This window comes from Helicoverpa zea, chromosome 23 (assembly GCF_022581195.2).
Source record: "Helicoverpa zea isolate HzStark_Cry1AcR chromosome 23, ilHelZeax1.1, whole genome shotgun sequence".
NCBI classification, from domain to species: domain Eukaryota; kingdom Metazoa; phylum Arthropoda; class Insecta; order Lepidoptera; family Noctuidae; genus Helicoverpa; species Helicoverpa zea.
Window position 1 is genome coordinate 3,290,965 of NC_061474.1, and position 20,133 is coordinate 3,311,097.

The following is a 20,133-nucleotide window of genomic DNA, read 5'->3' on the forward strand; positions in this document are numbered from 1 at the left end:
CTCTAGTTTTGTTGGACGTGTCACGTCAGCCGGTCGACTGACGTTTAATGGTGTAAAGCGATTCTGTTTTATGGGATTTTTCGTGAATATCTCTGAAATATACAAGAGATATGCTAACAAAGTTCGAAACTAAGTCGGCGAGGGTGAAAGGTATATCCTTTCATGCGAAGCGGCCATGGGTTTTGGCGAGTTTACACAATGGCGTGATTCAGCTGTGGGATTATCGTATGTGTACGTTGCTGGAGAAATTTGATGAACATGACGGTCCTGTGCGTGGCATTTGCTTCCACATCCAGCAGCCGCTCTTCGTGTCCGGTGGTGACGATTATAAGATCAAGGTTTGTGACGGGGATGGGTGATACAGCCCTAATTTTTACATGTATGTTTCGTCATGTTTATGACACGTATATTATAGCAGGCGTTACAAATGTATTAGCTGTGTATCATAACACTATACAGAAGTGTGTCTGTTCGACTAAGTATGCAATATTAACTTGAATAACCATGTTATCAGTTACATATTACACAGGTTGTAATCTCCTGTCCACTAAAATATGTATGAGTGTTTGTACCAAACAAGTTAAGCCTAGGGATGCAATAACTAATAGTCTATCTTAAAACGTTTTATATCTGTATGTTATGATTAGAAATATATTCTATAGAATGAACCACACTATTATTTTCGTATTTTATAAGGGCTAACAATCTTACAGTTTAACAGATGGTTTAGTTTAACTAATTGTTTGTCTGTTCACATTTACTTAGCATAATGTAAATGGCTATGTGATTACACATTCAGAGACTGTTTAAAACAATATCCTTTTACTGCAATTTGTCCTAGTAAGGTTAGCAGAAGTCCTTACAATTAAGTACATTAGTGACACATCGTGTTGTCACTTATCAGGGACGTAGGGCTCACAGAATTTGTTGCACTCTGTCTGATTAGCAGCATGTTTGTAGTCCTTCCTGCTGAAGCCAGTGAGACAGTCTCTCTCTCTCATATCTTTACATTAGTAAGGTAGATATGCAATAATATCTTATTCATGTTTATAGGTATGGAACTATAAGCAGAGGCGGTGCCTGTTCACTCTGCTTGGTCACTTGGACTACATCCGCACAACCTTCTTCCACCATGAATACCCCTGGATACTGAGTGCTTCTGATGATCAGGTAAGTTTTTTACTTATATCATTTTGTCATGACCGAATATCCCACAAATGGAGAAAGATAGCATTTATTACATCAATACATGTAATAACTTAAATAACATTAGAAATAAATAAAAATTACCTAGTTAAAATTAAGTAAGCATGTCATTGCACCTGTATTTTTTTTTTTTTTTATTATTTATTATTCAAAATATCAGATTTACAATTTGGTTACATAACAGTAAACATACCGACACAAACCATCGCGGGTTTAACAGTGGTATGTCAGCCACGGCAACTCGGTGACACATTTATACATAGGTATACATTATATATACATAAGGAGTTACTTTCTAGATCGCACTGCAGTCTAGAAAGTACTTCTTTAGTATCTTTTGACAGTTTTTAGGATTTATTTTACTGCAGAGTTCAATGGGCAGGTCATTTAAATATGATGGTAGCATACATTCCCACGTCCTTGTTCCATAGATATTATTAGATTTAGGTATGATAAATGTAGGTAAATATGTTAAACAACGCAACGACTTTAGCCTTTCGTATTTACGGATATTGAGAATATTGTGACAATTTTCACTTATAACGCGTAAACGTACCTTATCAAATACATTAACAATTTGACAGTGCTTAAATAAACCCGAGTCATCATCTTGGAATTGCTGTTTTATTTTTTTGGGTACTATCGTTTTTAAAATGCGTAACTGTAACTTGTAAATGTCTTCAATATAAGTCTTGTATGTTCGTCCGTAGCTACTTAGGCCGTAATCAATTACGGAATCAGCCAATGCCACACACAATTTACTTATGTTGCAAAACATTTTCTCTTGTCTATGATGTTTATTCAGTAGGCAATATTACCCACTGCTAGTAGCAAAGAAAACAAAAACTGTTGTAACTTTAGATGTAGAAACATCTACCTCTCAACTGTGTAATTATCTTGTGACAACTGTCCATACTATACATAAGTTGTAACTATAATTCTATTACTTTTCAGACCATAAGAATATGGAACTGGCAATCCCGACAATGCATCAGTGTGCTAACTGGACACAACCACTATGTAATGTGCGCACAATTCCACCCGACTGAGGACCTTCTTGTATCCGCCTCTTTGGACCAATCGGTTCGAGTGTGGGACTTCTCAGGTCTGAGGAAAAAAAGTGTGGCTCCCGGTCCTACAGGCTTGGCTGAGCATTTGAGAAACCCGCAGACAACGGACCTGTTTGGACAGGTATAATAAACCTTTTTTAAGTGTTGTGTGTGTTCTTATGTTTTGAGCTTATGCGATTTTTTTAAGAAAATGTTGTTTTGATATATTGATAAAAGTCAAAAGAAAATATTTTAATTTTCTATATAAATATTAAAGTATATTATGAAAACAGTAAATGGAGTCAAATATGTTGGATGTTGTTGTAAATTCAAATAGTAAATTATCTGCATCATGCTGTATTATGTGGTTTGAAATTGAAATATATCCTATACATCAACTAAAGATATACCAGGCATGTAAATGAATTGATAAAGTATTTAATAGACTGTTTTAAAAGTACTTTCCTAGCTGCTTATTGCATTTAAAACCGATGTACTATTTTTATGTATAATATTTTGCACACACACACACATCATACATAACATGCTCAATAATAAACTTTAAAATTGCAGATTAGATCCAAAATACATGGTTAATTTGAAAATTATATTTTTTCTATAATAAATTTGAGTTATATAACTCTATTACTGAGCACGCAAAAACAAACAAAATATAAATTATGTATGTATCTATATCGATGTTATAACACATCACCAATGTTGCTGAAAGCAACTGATTTTACAGGCTGACGCTGTGGTCAAGCATGTGCTTGAGGGCCACGACCGAGGAGTGAACTGGGCAGCGTTCCACCCGAGCCTGCCCCTCATTGTGTCGGCTGCGGATGACAGACAAGTCAAACTGTGGAGGATGAATGACGCTAAGGTACCTGATATAAGGGTGCAATGGACAGTGTTTTGGCATTTTCAACCTTCTTCATGTACATATAAGGGTGTTTTGCCATCTTGGGAGTTTGTGACAGGGTTTTCTGATTAATTTTTAATTAATACTCTAACTTTGATTATGGTAAAAGTCTTTAGGAACTAATAGGCGTCTATTTCGATCAGGTTTCGACACCAGCTAGCTGTAACTAAAACAATTTCTAATTTTGGATTTTGTAAATATTTCTCTACATAATAAACATACTGACATTCTGGTGACAAGTTCTAGTAAAACTATTAGACATTAGGTATTCGGTTTGTTTAATTTCAATACGTAAAGTCCTTATGTATAATTTGCAGAGGACAAATATAGACGTGAGATGATGGCGTTCTTCAGTCAAAGGGCTAGCTAGCTGTTTGGTAGAATTGCTATTTTAAGCAGTTGGCTGCAACATATACAGCAGCTTTTGATTCGGCATAAACATATATATGTGTATAAAATCAAATATGTAATCAAAAGCTGCTGTTTTGTTAGTCACTCTTCCTTTTTAATTTTAACAGATGGAGTTTTGGAGCTTGTACTTTTAAACTTCTTTAAGTTTCTTTTGTTAGATTAATCCTTTATCAGTCAGTTTTTCATATGCATAGGACCATTTACATTTTTATTGTAAATAATATCGGTTAGGATGTTTCTTTGTTCATAATTTTCCTTGGGTTTGGAACTTGTGCATGTCCTTTTTCCAACAGGGATCATTCTATGCTTAAAGTTTATAACAATAGGTATGTTCAATAATTATAATTGGCGTTACACATAAAGGTAAGCTAAATCATTACTTATTCACGATGGAGATTTTGTGGTTTAACGTTATCAAATTGAATATTAACATTCTACATATTTCTTTCTGCGCTAATTTGTAAAAAAAGTGCGTATACGCTCTTTGTTTTGTTTACTGTAATAAATAACAGTCTCTATTGTGGTGATTATTATTTAAAAATTGACAGAAAAAAAGTTTAAGTTACTGCTCTATCTGAGTTGCTCAACTGAAATTCTACTCCTAATATTTTCTACAATCAAAACTGTCTAGCAAAACCTCATTCAAATACAGAATTTAACAGTACTAGAAAAAGAAAGCCTAAGCAATGTGCAAAAAGTATTTAATCCTCCGAGCCTTCTCCCATCCATGTCGGGGTCGGCTTCCAGTCTAAACGGATTCAGCCGAGTACCAGTGCTCTACAAGAAGCGACAAAAAGTATTTAACAATAAAAAATAAACAGAACTAAAAGAAAGCCTCAGGCGCTCAATGTTCAAAAAGTATTTATTAAACCAAAAAAAAAAACACTACCATATCCAATCTCTGACTAGCACAAACATTTCAGGCGTGGGAAGTAGACACATGCCGCGGCCACTACAACAACGTGTCCTGCGTTCTGTTCCACGCGCGCCACGAGCTCATCCTCTCCAACAGCGAGGACAAGTTCATTCGCGTCTGGGACATGACTAAGAGGACCTGCTTGCACTCCTTTAGGAGGGAACATGAGAGGTACGTGGTTTATAAGAATAAGAATTTTTATTCCAAAAAAGTACAATTTCTGTCAATTAGCCCCAAAATAGGTAAAACCTGTATCTTGGCCGCTAATTTAGAGGGGATTTACTAATTAATACAAGTTTGACTTAAATACAATTTTAAGGACTTAGTATTGTGCGTGGATTGGAATGTGATCGATGAATTCCAGTTTTGGGGATGGGGGATAAATTTGTCGATATTTAAATTATCGATAGTCAGTACATACGGAAATACGTAAGGATGTAAATAAGGAAGTACTTAGGAGTACTTAAGGAGTACATAACATAGCACTTAAGGAAGCACATGAGGTAGTACATAGAGGAGTACATAAGTTTCTCAAAAAATAAATTAGCGGAACACAGGTTGCTGTGTCTGCGATTCAAACATCACGCCAGAAAGTCCTCCCGGGTGTAAGCTACCTCCCCTCTAATTTTCAGCTTCGACTTTTCAACCATTCTTAAGTTATAATTAGTGTAATTAAATATCTACAAATCTATCTCCCATCCAGAAAACTCCGCCGTATCGCTTAAACATAACTTAGTTTTTAAATAATTTTAATTTTAACAATTTATTTGCAGATACTGGGTGCTCGCCTCTCACCCGACTTTGAACCTGTTCGCTGCAGGCCACGACGCGGGAATGATATTATTCAAACTGCAAAGAGAGAGACCTGCTTACGCTGTGCATAACAACATACTCTTCTATATTAAGGATAGGTAAGTTACAAGGATTCTAAAATGAGCTTATTTTCGATATGTCTTTAAAATATGCATATAGGAGTGAGTTTTCAAATTGAAATTGAACACTGCTGATTTCATATTTATTTATATACTTATTTACAAAATTGTATAAAAGATATATTTACATTAACACTAAAAAATTGTGACAAAAAATTTACAATAAATTCTACCACATTGCTGTCGACTGGCAGTGTGCCCAGCTCTGCTTGTGAAGTTGGGAATAACTTGCATATTATCTCTTTTAAAATTAGATAAAAAATCTATACCTCGAGTTTTGCTTTGTGTTAGCATGTCTTTCAGAAATCTCAGTTGCAATACAAAAAATCTAGGAATGGCAGTATCCTGTCAAAACAGTACATAGTTTACAGAGTTTAAAAATTTATGTTATTTATTTTTGTAACAGGCAACTTCGCAAGTTGGACATGGCAACCAATCGCGACGCTCCTGTTATGCAAATCAAGGGAGGCGGCAGAAACCAACCATATAGGTAAGTTTTATCAACGTTTCGTCTGAATAGCGATGCAAGAAAGATATTTGTTTGATATTTTGACAGATTTTGTGTAGAAAATATGTCAAACCGCCATATTCTTTCATATAGAAGTTGACTGATGATTGAAAAATCGTCTCTAACCTGTATTTGTATGAAAAAATTAATATGTCGTAAAAGTTACGTGCCTACTCCAATGGAGTATAGATGCCGACTTATACGTCCTGCGCTGATTTTTTTCTTCTATGATATGTATGTCTGTTTACTAATTTCTGTCTAATGGTGACGTTTTGATTTTTTGTTTGCCAGCATGTCACTAAACCACGCGGAATGGTGCGTGCTAGTGAACTGGCGTATAGGCGACAACAGCACGTACGAGCTGTACGCGGCGCCACGCGACGGCGCCGACTCCCCGCCCAGCGAGCCGGCGCGAGGCCAGGCCACCACCGCCGTGTGGGTCGCCAGGAACCGGTTCGCGGCGCTAGAGAAGAACAACCAGGTATGTATGATGATGATGATGATGATGACCAGCGAGCCGGCGCGAGGCCAGGCCACCACCGCCGTGTGGGTCGCCAGGAACCGGTTCGCGGCGCTAGAGAAGAACAACCAGGTATGTATGATGATGATGATGATGATGACCAGCGAGCCGGCGCGAGGCCAGGCCACCACCGCCGTGTGGGTCGCCAGGAACCGGTTCGCGGCGCTAGAGAAGAACAACCAGGTATGTATGATGATGATGATGATGATGACCAGCGAGCCGGCGCGAGGCCAGGCCACCACCGCCGTGTGGGTCGCCAGGAACCGGTTCGCGGCGCTAGAGAAGAACAACCAGGTATGTATGATGATGATGATGATGATGACCAGCGAGCCGGCGCGAGGCCAGGCCACCACCGCCGTGTGGGTCGCCAGGAACCGGTTCGCGGCGCTAGAGAAGAACAACCAGGTATGTATGATGATGATGATGATGATGACCAGCGAGCCGGCGCGAGGCCAGGCCACCACCGCCGTGTGGGTCGCCAGGAACCGGTTCGCGGCGCTAGAGAAGAACAACCAGGTATGTATGATGATGATGATGATGATGACCAGCGAGCCGGCGCGAGGCCAGGCCACCACCGCCGTGTGGGTCGCCAGGAACCGGTTCGCGGCGCTAGAGAAGAACAACCAGGTATGTATGATGATGATGATGATGATGACCAGCGAGCCGGCGCGAGGCCAGGCCACCACCGCCGTGTGGGTCGCCAGGAACCGGTTCGCGGCGCTAGAGAAGAACAACCAGGTATGTATGATGATGATGATGATGATGACCAGCGAGCCGGCGCGAGGCCAGGCCACCACCGCCGTGTGGGTCGCCAGGAACCGGTTCGCGGCGCTAGAGAAGAACAACCAGGTATGTATGATGATGATGATGATGATGACCAGCGAGCCGGCGCGAGGCCAGGCCACCACCGCCGTGTGGGTCGCCAGGAACCGGTTCGCGGCGCTAGAGAAGAACAACCAGGTATGTATGATGATGATGATGATGATGACCAGCGAGCCGGCGCGAGGCCAGGCCACCACCGCCGTGTGGGTCGCCAGGAACCGGTTCGCGGCGCTAGAGAAGAACAACCAGGTATGTATGATGATGATGATGATGATGACCAGCGAGCCGGCGCGAGGCCAGGCCACCACCGCCGTGTGGGTCGCCAGGAACCGGTTCGCGGCGCTAGAGAAGAACAACCAGGTATGTATGATGATGATGGTGATGATCCTGATGTTGACGATGACGATGATGATGATGATGATGATGGTGACGTTGATGATGACGATGATGATGATGATCCTGATGTTGACGATGATGATGATGGTGACGCTGATGATGACGATGATGATGATGATGATGGTGACGATGATGTTGATGATGATGGTGACGATGATAATGATGACGTTGCTAAGGCATTAAACTTTTTTGTGCCAGCTAGAATAAGACGCCTAGCCAGATTGTGATTTTTTTTCTTTAAAGAAGAGTCAAATTGGTTGGTACGACTTAATCATAAAAATGTATATTCTGCTTCCTGTAGAATCTTCCAGAATACCTCAAAATGATTACATGCATTCAAAGATGATTTATTCCCTAAAAGTCTTACTAAACCTACATTTACCTCCAACAGCTGGTTATCAAGAACCTAAAGAATGAAGTCTCCAAGAAGATCTCGACCCCCACCTGCGAGGAGATCATGTACGCCGGCACTGGTATGCTGCTGCTGAGAGAACCTGATGCTGTTCAGCTCTTGGATGTGCAGCAAAAGAGGACTATTGCTTCTGTGAGTTTCTAGAATTTTAAAATCCAAAAAAACAAAATACCTCTATTTTCCGGCTGCATTGGCCCATAGATATATGTATGCCGTAAAGACTAACATACAATTATTATATTATACAATTTTTTTAACTAAGTTTATTAGACAAGCTAGTTTATTAGGGGGAATTATTTCAAGCAATTGGATAAGAAATAATCTTTTAAAGCTTAAGTTAAGCTTTATGGATACATAGCAGTAGGATTATATAATCCGTCATTTTACATTACGGCTAGCCGTTTTGGAATGGGATGGTTCAACAATCAGCTTGATTGTCGTTGCGCTACGTTCTTTAATATTTTGGGACATAAATAGAGTTCTTTTCGTTATAACCTAGCTCTTTTTTCTCATATCATCGAATCTATATGGTGAGGGACCTATGTAGTATGAAAGAACCAGATTCAAAATACTTATATTGCATAGAGTCAGTTTAGTATTCAAAATCTCAACTAAATTTTTTTCTGAACAAATATTATTACTTTCTTAACGTTCTTTATTTGTCACAGGTAAAAATCGCAAAATGCCGCTACGCAATCTGGAACGCCGACATGTCCCTAGTAGCCCTCCTAGGCAAGCACAGCGTGACGATCTGCACCAAGAAGTTGGAACAGCTGTGCACAGTCACCGAGGGAGCCAGGGTCAAGTCTGGAGCCTTCGATGACAGCACCCCGCAGCCAGTGTTCATATACACCACCGCTAACCATATCAAGTACTGCTGTAAGGACGGGTAAGACATAATATCATGTGCAGAGCCTTTTTCAACTATGTTAGGGTCGGCTTCCAGTCCAAACTGATGTAGTTGAGTACTAGTGTTTAACATAGGGCAACTGCCTATCTGATCTCCTCAGAATAGGTACCCGTTCAAAACTAAATCCCTTTGTAAAACAGGTTGCCAGACTTTCCGACATCTGATTACCCCTAAGAACTGTCAAAGACTGCCCAAACGACAGCCGGGACCCACCAATTTATCGTGCCTTCTTAAAAACAAAGAACTCATCATGATTATCACCCTTCCACTGATCGACCGCGCAAAGCGTTGCTTAACCTTCTTTTTGATCGACTCTCGCAGTTTTGACTTAGTCACGTCACGAGTTCTTAGAATTCAGTGCAATATAAAATTCTACTTTTTAACCTATAACATTATTTGTTACAGTGACTACGGCATCATCCGCACATTAGACGTTCCCGTGTACGCAGTGAAGGTGTTGGCGAGCGAGGCGGGCGCCCGGGTGCTGTGCCTCGACAGAGAGTGTCGCCCCAAAGTGCTGAACATCGACCCTACTGAGTACAGGTCTGTATTATGGTCATAGAGAATAAACTTGCGGAGATGTCATAATGAAAAATCTCCTAAGAAAGTGGCGCAAAATGCAGGGTTGCGGGGGATGAGGAACGTTACTGTCTCCGTCTCTAAAAGCCTTTTTTTGTATTATCAAAAATCGTTGTTTCAGAAATCCTGTACGCTTACTTAATTCACTCAAAACTGATCGTTTTGGTCACGACCACCATTCGTAGTTGACCTAAAATAATGCATCTGACCTATCTGACTTATGGCATCTCCGCTATATTGCCTTCCTTCGTGGTTCTTTATGACGATTAAAGGACAACTATTCGTCGCTAATCTAAATCTTTTGAGAACATATTCACTATTTGAACTACATTCGTTATTTATTAATACTATCTCCTATTATTGTTTAGGTTCAAGCTAGCGTTGGTGACCCGTCAATATGACCAAGTGTTGCACATGGTGCGAACTGCCAAGCTCGTGGGACAGAGCATCATCGCTTACTTGCAGGAGAAAGGTAAGTTTATAATGTTTATTATGTGTTTACAGCTTAAATAACAATGTTGTTGAAGGGAATGTTAAGGAATAAAAAAATAGTAGATAAAATTATGAAAAAATTGGAAATAATATGACGTTATATTCGCCACTAAAACTTTCTTTTGAATTTTATAGGATACTAGCTTTCGCTCGCGGTTTCACCCGCGTCCCGTAGCCGGATGGTGACAAAAACTATTCTAAAACCTACTCCCGGGTCTAAATTACCTCCCCTCTAATTTTCAGCCAAATCGGTCAAGCCGTTTTCATGATATGTCGTGACAACGGAAAGCGGGTTTCATTTTTATATTTAGATTTATATATAGATTTGAAGCAATTTTCAGTCACATCATTTGTTCTGAAGTAATATGAAAGGACTTCAAAATATTCGGTATTTTATATTACACATTAACGCGCTTTTGTTATTTTTGGTCTACTCGCTACAGTAACAAATGTCGTGCGAACATTTATTGAATTTCGGCGAAGCTGGCACCTTCGTTCGAGAATACAAGCTATTGGCGACAACGCGAAAAAAAAATCATTATTTGTATAAAACCATCCATCTTAATTTGTATAAAACCCCCCTATTTCTTTACCCAGGTTACCCGGAAGTAGCGCTACACTTCGTAAAGGACGCTCGCACCCGCCTCTCTCTAGCGCTGCAGTGCGGCAACATTGACGTGGCGCTAGAGGCCGCCAAGAGTTTAGACGAGCCCGCCGCCTGGGACAAGCTCGCTCAAGCTGCACTCGCTAGTGGGAATCATCAGGTATGTTATATCATCTGCCTAGCCTTTTCCCAACTATGTGTTAACTACCAATCCATAAAATCCTCTGTAAGACTGAGGTTCAGACTTTTGGCTTCTGACTATCAGTAGCGACTGCCAAAGATATTTAAGTGACGCGTCGTCATGACAAATGGTCACCCATCCAATAACCAACCGCGCTAAATGTTGCTTAACCTTACTATCCATCGACCCACGCAGGTGTGTTTCTGTATGCCATTTACAAAAGTTGCAAAGTTTCCGTGCACCTGGACCATAAAGAAATGTAGATGGATATTATAGTTCTAGCGATGACCACATGCAAAAGGCCAAAAAAAAAACTACATTTTAAAGGCCTAAAAAAAAGGTTTAAGTTCATTCATATTCCCCCTGCTAACTCCCATTGACCAGCATTGAGCAAGCGTGGTGATCAATGCACAATCCTTTTTCGTGTGAGAGGAGGCCTGTGCCCAGCAGTGGGACGATAAAAAGGCTGTAACTGTATATCTTTTTTGTAATTCACAGATAGTAGAAATGTGCTACCAACGCACGAAGAACTTCGACAAGCTATCCTTCCTGTACCTGATAACTGGCAACCTTGAGAAGCTGCGCAAGATGATGAAGATAGCTGAGATACGCAAGGACGTGTCCGCGCAGTTCCAGGGAGCCTTGTTACTTGGTGACACTAGGGAGACTATACGTCTGCTGAAGAATGCTGGACAGGTAGGAATTTTTAAATTAGTATAGTTTTTTTTTCAAATTACATAGTGGTTTGCTACTTAGATGGCTAACTACCAGAATTTTAAATTCAAAATAATATTTATTCCCCGAGGTTAAAACACATTAATTTTATACAAACATATAGTAAGTTCAACTCAGTCTTGCGCGCGGTTATGTGTGGGTAACCCTTGTACATATACAGTGACTTTGTGTGCGTGACAAGAGGTACAGTCGGGTACAAATACAGTTATTTAGGGGTTGTATACGGCTGTTTAAAGAAAAACAGTTATTACGTAATTTAATGTTTATATATTTATAATGATTCTGAATCGCTACTTGAAAAATCAAATGATGAATTTTCGGATTCGCTACTCTCCAAGGTGAATTATAAATTCTGACTCCATGTCAAAATGTCTATAGTATTCTTCTTTTTTCTTTTGTACATGTCGACAAGTATTATACCACATCCCTTCATCAATTTGACTTAAACGTTCATTTATGAGTTTCATTATTTCCGTCTTATTTTGGTCGACATTATGCGAAGCAATATAATTTTTTAAAATTCCGCACACATTTTGTTTACATTATTATACTAGATTATACGTTTTTTTACATTCTCAGTCCACACTTTTATTTATTGTCCGCGTACCCCGAGCTAGAAAATATGTAAGGAGTATTTAATTCATCTTAGATATTTCACCTCATTTATTTCTTAGATACTGTCAATGTCAATTTGAAAAAACGTATGAGAAAATAATGAAAAACTGTAAAATGTAATAATAAAAAGCTTTGAATGTTGTTTCATTTTTTGAAACGCTACCTGACTCCTTAAACGTTTTCTCCGTGAAGAACTAGACATTTTCGTAAACAACTGTACCCATAACAAAAGCGATAAGAACACGTCATGCTCGGACGACGTCACTGTCATACAAATGAAAGTTGTATATTTACAAGCCGACGCACACATAGGGCCGCGCGCAAATCTGAGTTGAACTATCTATAATTTCCTTGTCTGTATGTGTATGTATTTATATAATACATTGAAGAATTGTCCATTTATCATTCCAGCTTATTTACCAGTTTATGACTAATTGATAAAAAGATGGTAGAAATAAAGGGCTTTTTTATTTTTTTATTTTATTTTTTTTATTTCATTTTACCTAATTGATAGCACCTTTGGCACACGTTCTGAACATTAAATTGATAAGTGTCTTTAAGTACCTACTTTACACATATATTTGTTTTTTATTTAACTTCTTACTCGTAAACTTGCAGTAAAAATCCCCCACATTATTTAGCCAATCAATTAAATAACTCCAAACATGTTAGATATGTCCTTTGCTTATAATTCTACAAACCAACTAAAAATAACTACGTATGTAAATCTAATCACCTATATTTCTCCCACAGCTATCCCTCGCCTACCTAACAGCAATAAACCACAAACAGACCGAGGAAGCTGAAAACCTAAAGGCTATGTTAGAAGCTGCCAACTTGCCTATCCCGGAACCGAACCCCGATGCACAACTATTGAGACCACCACTACCGGTGCATAATGCTCAGCCTAACTGGCCTTTGTTGGCTGTTTCGAAGTAAGTTTTTGTTTATTTACTTATTATTTTAAAGTAATAACTACCAAAACAGGCTTCATTTAATCTAACGCGATTGTTTTTTTTTTAAACAGTAGTAAGTACTTTTGAATATTACTTTTGTATTGTCATTTTCTCGCAAATAAATGTTTTTTTTTTCAAAATCTCAGAAAACATGCTGTATTTGACTTTAACCCGACAGCCGACGTAAAAATAGAGGCGTTCTAAGTTTGATCGCTATCTCTGTGTGACTGACTGTAGCACTGTAACTTTCAAATTGTTTGTTGCGGTTCTTTAGAGATAAACTGGTTTTGTTCGTTTTTAAAATCAAGCGCCAACTCGACAATTTTGACGAAGTTAACAATGCACTCTCTAAGGTTGTTCATTGGTTTAATGTCAATAATCTTCTTTTAAATGAGTCTAAAACGAAGTTAATTAAATTCTCAACGCCCAACGTAAGGCAGTTACAAACTAATGTACAACTAAATGGAGTAGAGTTGAAGCCTGTTGAGTCAACGGTATTTCTTGGTTTGACCGTTGATTCCAAACTCCAATGGGGCCCACATATTGTTAAACTGTCAGGAAAACTTAGTTCCGCCGCCTATGCTATTAAAAAGATCCGTCTAATCACCGATGTGGACACAGCCAGAATAGTTTATTTTAGTTACTTTCATAGTTCAATGACGTATGGGATCCTCCTTTGGGGAAACTGTGCGGATGTTGAGACTATATTTATTTTACAGAAAAGAGCTGTTCGAGCCATTTATAATCTGGGTCCAAAAGTTTCTCTCAGAGAGAAATTCAAAGAAATAAATATTCTGACTGTTGCCTCTCAATACATTTTTGAAAATTTAATGTACGTTCGTAAAAACATAACTGACTTTGTTCAAATGTCAGATGTTCATAGCATAAATACTAGGAATAAACATAATCTTGCTGTACATGCTACTCGCCTCCACAGAGTAAGCAACTCGTTCATGGGTCAATGTATACGCTTTTACAATAAACTTCCCAAAGCGGTTCGTGATTTGCCTATCAAGAAATTTAAAAATCATATAAAATCCAAACTTTTGAAAAAAGGATATTACAAAATATCTGATTATTTAAATGATAAAAAAGCTTGGGAATGAGCTGCTCGCTTAGTGAGTGATATCTTTTCAAATGCCTGTGTATTGTTACTTTTGACATTTAAATATATATTATCATCAGATAACATTTTATTAATGACATTGTTTATTGACATTTATATACTATAATTGTATTTTTTTATTATTATTGTGAATGTGAGTATCGTGTATGCGAGAAACATTATATATTCTTATAACATAAATACTGTCTGGCGGGTTTGAGTATTTTTGAATGGCCTACGCAAATGTTCTGCAGATCTGGTATCGTCGTGTGACAGGTCGTTGAGCTCCCTAAGATATGGTTGAGCTACACGACGACTGATACATGCGTGCCGTCTGTTGGGACTGGTCAGCTCCAGCCTGATGTGGCTCTTTCCTCAAAAGGCCATTCCAGACCGCGTACATGGTGACACTCACACATGATATTACTTGATTTATAACATGTTTGGACTTTAAAAGAGACTATGACCCTTGAGTTTGTTTCGGCGTTTCTTCTCAGGGATCAGTCAGTTAGGAAATGCCGACCTCAGCGTTCTTAAAATGACGTGTAAAAGTGATGTAATGTCCAACTTGCAAAATAAACGATTTCATTTCATTTCATTTCATTGTTGTGTTGTACTGTGGATTTTCATACCGTGACTGTAAGACACTAGTCGAACGAGACCAGAGTCGACTGAGCGAAAAATTGTAGTACTGTTAAATACAGTTTCAAAAGATCACACGAGTTACTCGTCGTCCCATTTTCTCACCAAAAACTTTCACATAACTATTAATTTCTCAGGAGTTTCTTCGAGGTAGCTGGCGGTGCTCGCGCGGGTGCTGCTGCGAGCGGCGTGGCGGCCGTCGTGGCGGACGAGCCGCTCGAGGCCGCCGGCGCCTGGGGAGACGACGAGGACGTGCTGGACGAGAACAAGGTACCTGACTAACTTTATGGCGGCTGGGAGTTGCCAGAAGTTTCTTCAAGGCAGCCGGTGCTTGTTGGGAGACGACGAGGACGTATTATTTAGGAATCCGCTATTGTTAGCATCATATTTAACTTACAGACGCCTGTGACTTCGAACGCGGAGGTTTTTATAGTAGTCTCTAGACCTATGTATACCACCATACATTGTTTTGTGTTAATATGTCGAGGATTTATTACGGCAGCGTTTTTATTGATCTTACTACATCTTCAACAAATATCGTTAATGTACACAGAATAAGTACAGAAACTTAACTAATTATATACCTACTAAAACCTTCCTCGAGAATTACGCTATCGAGTGATAAAAACTGCTTGAAAATCAGTAGGAATTCAAGCACCGTTTGGCCCTATTGTGTTTTGCAGATAAATAATATTAAAAATGCAACTTTTAATAAAAATACCTTGTTCTCCACAGGTTGAGGGTGAAGAAGGTGAAGAGATAATGGAGGACGCGTGTGATGACGGCGGCTGGGATGTCGGGGATGAAGACCTGGACCTGCCTGAGGAGTTAGTGCCTGTTTCTGGTAAGGACGCTTGTATTATTTTGAAAAGAAATTAAATGTTTTTGTACGAATTTTTAGTGCATTGTTAACTGAAGATATTTTCTGGAAACTACTGCATTTACTACCTTTACAAATAATATTTACACTCTGCAACATCACTGCTACATATTCTACATTTAGGTTCTATCATTGCTACATATTCTACATTTAGGTACTTATCACTGCTACATATTTTACATTTATTACCACTGCTACATATACTATTTCTTAATCTACTATTTACTACTGTTACTTCACTTCACTAAAAATTAAAAAAAAATATCGTTAGTCAAATGAATAAAATAAACTTGTGCAGGTTATGTTATGCCCTCGAGCATTTTATATAGGTATTCGTAAGTCTTTTAATTCGTATTTGCAAATTATTTTTACAAAAAAATTACAAGTTTAGCTCTGGGTACAAACATATGTATATATTTACATACACTTCAGTTCCTACACAAACTTTAACTCGTTACACAAGCTAACGACATATTTCCTTCTCTAGCTGACATAGACGGTGGTGCCGAGGGTACGGAGTACTTCGTGGCACCGACTCGCGGCACCAGCGCGGCGCAGGCGGCCGGCAAGCTACGCACCGCACACGACCACATCGCCACTGGACAGTTCGAGATAGCTCTCAGGTACGCAGCTTTTTAACTGAATTTTGCGAAAATTTTGCGAAGTTTTCTTCTTTAAATAAAACATTTTTTCCCCATAAAAATTCATCTGAAGTGCGCGCATGTGTTCATATCCCTCCCATATCAGAGGGTGGGCCTACCACTCTCTTATACCTGGAATTGGTTTTTAACAAAAAAATTTGAGAAAATTATACTTTCGATGCAGTTTATTAAGTAAAAATCGGATGACGGTAAATAAGACAAATAGAGAGGCATTTTCGCAAATTGTAGGTTCAAATCATGTAATTAATGTATCACGGGCGCAGCGAAGCTGGCGCGCGATATTGGTAACGGTGGATAGCTTCGACCGAGATTCGTGCGTTTGTGTGTTACCCATCTTGCTACCCATCTTGTGATAACTGAAGGAAACGAAAGGAATTCTGTTTTATTCTGTTCCAGTCAATGTTGAACATAATCTAACACATTTTCTCTGTGCTTCCAGATTGTTGAACGAGCAAGTGGGCATCGTAAACTTCGAGCCGTACTTAGAAACATTCGTGTCGATGTTCGGTCGCGCTCGGCTGACGTTCGGCGCCCTGGCGTCGCTGCCGCCGCTGTCCGCACACCTGCACCGCAACTGGAAGGAGGCCAGCGGCAAGGACTTGCTGCCCGTAGTCAGTGAGTACATACTGGTTGCTATGGTGACACGTTCGGCAATGTTCGGCTGCGCTCGGCTGACGTTCGCGTAGTGTGTCGTACTAACATGATGCCAAAATAAAAGAAACTCTGAGAACCACATGATGGTCTGACCGTTTTTGAATCAGTTGACAGCCCCTGTCAGTCAGTACAGAACACTTTTATCCCTTAGAAACTGACATCTGTCAAATGCACAAAAGACGCGCTGGCACGACACATTTTTTGAGACATAATTATCCCAACTTTTCACCAAAAATATCCCCAACAAAGTAATAATTTCTACAGCTAAATTAATACATACCATTCTCTACTTCCAGCGACCAAACTGAACGACCTCGTAACGCAACTACAACAATGCTACCAGCTAACTACAGCGGGCAAGTTCACTGAAGCCGTAGAGCGTCTTCAGCGCATCGCCATGTCGGTGCCGCTGCTGCAGCTCGACACCAAGCCCGAGCTGACGGAGGCGCAGCAGCTCCTCAACATCGCCAGGGAGTACCTGCTGGGGCTGCAGATGGAGACTGCCAGGAAAGGTTGGTCCCTATCACTTGCCTCTAGCCTTTTCTGAACTATGCTTGGGTCGGCTTCCAGTCTAACTGGCTGCAGCTGAGTCCCAGTGTTTTACGAGGAACGCAACGCATAAAGCGGCTACCAATCTGACCTCCTCAATCCAGTCACCTGGGCAACCTGATACCTCTTGGTGAGACTATGGTTGTCAGACTTTCTGGCTTCTGATTATTCGTATTATTCGTAACGACTACCAAAGATGTTCAAATGGTAACCGGGACCCACACGTATATTGTTCCTTCCGAAATACGGAAAGCACGATATATTTCCATATAAATTACAAATTGGAGTCTATATTAGAGAAAGCATCTAAAGAACTCTCCTATATATTTAAACGCCACATAAATTAATGTCGTCCTTTTATTTCCACAGCAATGCCGAAAAACACACTTGAAGAGCAAAAACGCACGTGCGAAATGGCAGCCTACTTCACCCACTGCAAACTGCAACCAGTCCACCAGATCCTGACTCTAAGAACAGCTCTCAACATGTTCTTCAAGCTCAAGAACTACAGAACTGCAGCTTCATTCGCTAGGAGACTCCTCGAATTAGGCCCGAGGCCAGAAGTAGCTCAACAAGCGAGAAAGATCCTTCAAGCTTGCGAGAAATCACTTACAGATGAACACCAGCTTCTATATGATGAGCATAATCCCTTCAATATCTGTGGTATCAGCTATAAACCTATATACAGAGGAAAGCCAGAAGAGAAGTGTTCTCTCTGTGGAGCAAGCTTCTTGCCCGAACACAAAGGAAAACTCTGCCCGGTCTGTGGTGTAGCAGAAATCGGCAAAGATGTCATCGGACTAAGAATCTGCCCCCTACAGTTCCAGAGATAAAAATGTTCTTTATTTATAAATTATTATACAATTATATAGAAATTACTGTAAGATTATAGAATAAAAGTATTGTATCACGTTTTTTTGTAATAATTTATTTCGAATAACAGCTGATTACAAGAGACTTAAAACTAGAAACTTTTTATTGTCTATGATTGGAGATTCTATACGTCTACTGGTTTGTCCTCCTTAGTTCTGAAAAATAAAAATGAATTGATAATGTGTTATTCAAAAGATGTACATATAAACTATAAATACGTATATTCTGTACTATAAGCGAGAGAAACAATAAATTCTTGTCAAGCTTTAAATTGTTCTTAATATTTCCCATAAGTACGTACAACATTCGATAAAATATCTTATCAATAAAGTAAAGCAGTGGCGAGGCGTCCTTATAAGCCGATTCCCATCGGCTTCCCTTTCGAATTTCAAGAAAGAAGCATAGGTATAAGTTATAATATAGGTATAGGTATAATTAATATAATTATTTAAACCACACAATTTAAATATGTAGGTATAACAAAACGCCTACCACCGTAAAAAAAATTGTCTATAAATTACTTGAAACATTTTGCTCCTACTAAATAAGCCGCGGCTTCCTCCTCCATACAAAACTACGCTTGCGTGACGTCATCCACGCCGCGCCGCGCGATGTTCGCAAAATAAGGGCGAGCGGTAAGCCGGCTCACGGAGCGGCTTCCACCAATCAAAACTCGCGAGTGAACGAGAAAGAACGCGTCAAGAGTAGAGTAGCTATATCTGTCTACGCGCGAGTGACAGCGCTTTCTCAAATATGTAAACAAACAAATCAGACAAATTCACTCTCATTGTTCTTATTTTGTTTTAGATAATACCATTAACAATTTGTTCTTTGTATTACTTAATTGAATAGTGTGTGTATCATTTGGAAATAACATAGTTCGTGTGTGTGTTTTAGTTACATTATGTCAACATAGATGGCGTTGTGCATTTTTATGCAAATCCTGAATCGCGGTGTTAAGATTCTCCGCGATTTAATGACCCTAGTTGGGAATTTATTTATTTTTATGAATTCACCAAGTATATAATTTTGATTAAATAGTTGGCAGTATCATTACTCCCTACTAATTCCCGCGATCGCACTGTGTGACCTGGTACTCAGTACAAGTACAGTACTACAGTGTGTGTATCTAGTGAAAATAGAGATATCTACGTTGAAATGATGTATTTTGATACGTAGACAGTTGGCATTAGGTTTCTTTTTAATGTACCTATAGCATTTATCGCATTAGACTGTTTTCCGATCCGACAGATTGTTTACTTTAGGAAGGAACTTATTTTTCAAGGTTAAGTTTTGAGAATAAAAACGTGTTATAAAACTCGGGCACGCCGCTCGGGTGAATTACCTACCAATATTACGTCTATATTAAAATTACTAACGTCCTGACGGATAAATACCTACGATAAATATCAATGGCTAACAGGCCGTTGTAAATTAAATACTTAAAATGTATTGTTTCTAGTGCCAAGTTTTCTCAGATTCTAGTACCTAGTTAATATACCTAACTAAAGATAATAAAGTTTTATAGATATTAATAATCTGCCGATTTCCTCGAGAAAACATGTTCAAACTATCAGTCTCTCAGTCAGTGCTAAAAGGTGG

The 20,133-nt window shown here is 39.3% G+C and overlaps 2 protein-coding genes across 5 annotated transcripts in view; one reads left to right on the forward strand and one right to left on the reverse strand.

The window, feature by feature from the left end:
* Positions 1-18,802, forward strand: LOC124641772 (coatomer subunit alpha). Of its 4 annotated transcripts, none has more exons than XM_047179968.1 (22): positions 1-338; positions 1,054-1,170; positions 2,161-2,397; positions 3,001-3,138; positions 4,512-4,675; positions 5,278-5,415; positions 5,843-5,926; positions 6,236-6,383; positions 6,495-7,646; positions 8,074-8,226; positions 8,763-8,983; positions 9,410-9,547; positions 9,952-10,055; positions 10,673-10,839; positions 11,359-11,556; positions 12,964-13,145; positions 15,051-15,183; positions 15,649-15,757; positions 16,281-16,416; positions 16,895-17,070; positions 17,406-17,621; positions 18,028-18,802. In XM_047179968.1, exons 1-22 carry the CDS (start codon positions 111-113, stop codon positions 18,489-18,491), a joined length of 4,803 nt encoding a protein of 1,600 aa, XP_047035924.1. In that variant the 5' UTR covers positions 1-110; the 3' UTR covers positions 18,492-18,802. The 4 variants fall into 4 exon arrangements, with proteins under 4 accessions (XP_047035924.1, XP_047035923.1, XP_047035925.1 ...); XM_047179967.1 differs by having other exon boundaries at positions 2-338; positions 2,986-3,138; XM_047179969.1 differs by lacking the exon at positions 6,495-7,646 and having other exon boundaries at positions 5-338; positions 2,986-3,138; positions 6,236-6,425.
* The window catches only part of LOC124641773 (facilitated trehalose transporter Tret1-like), a 10,823-nt gene continuing 9,255 nt past the window's right edge, over positions 18,566-20,133 (reverse strand). Inside the window, exon 11 of the mRNA XM_047179971.1 lies at positions 18,566-18,686. Within this exon, the coding sequence (XP_047035927.1) occupies positions 18,656-18,686 (31 nt within the window). The 3' untranslated portion in view covers positions 18,566-18,655. The remainder of the gene's footprint in view (positions 18,687-20,133) is intronic.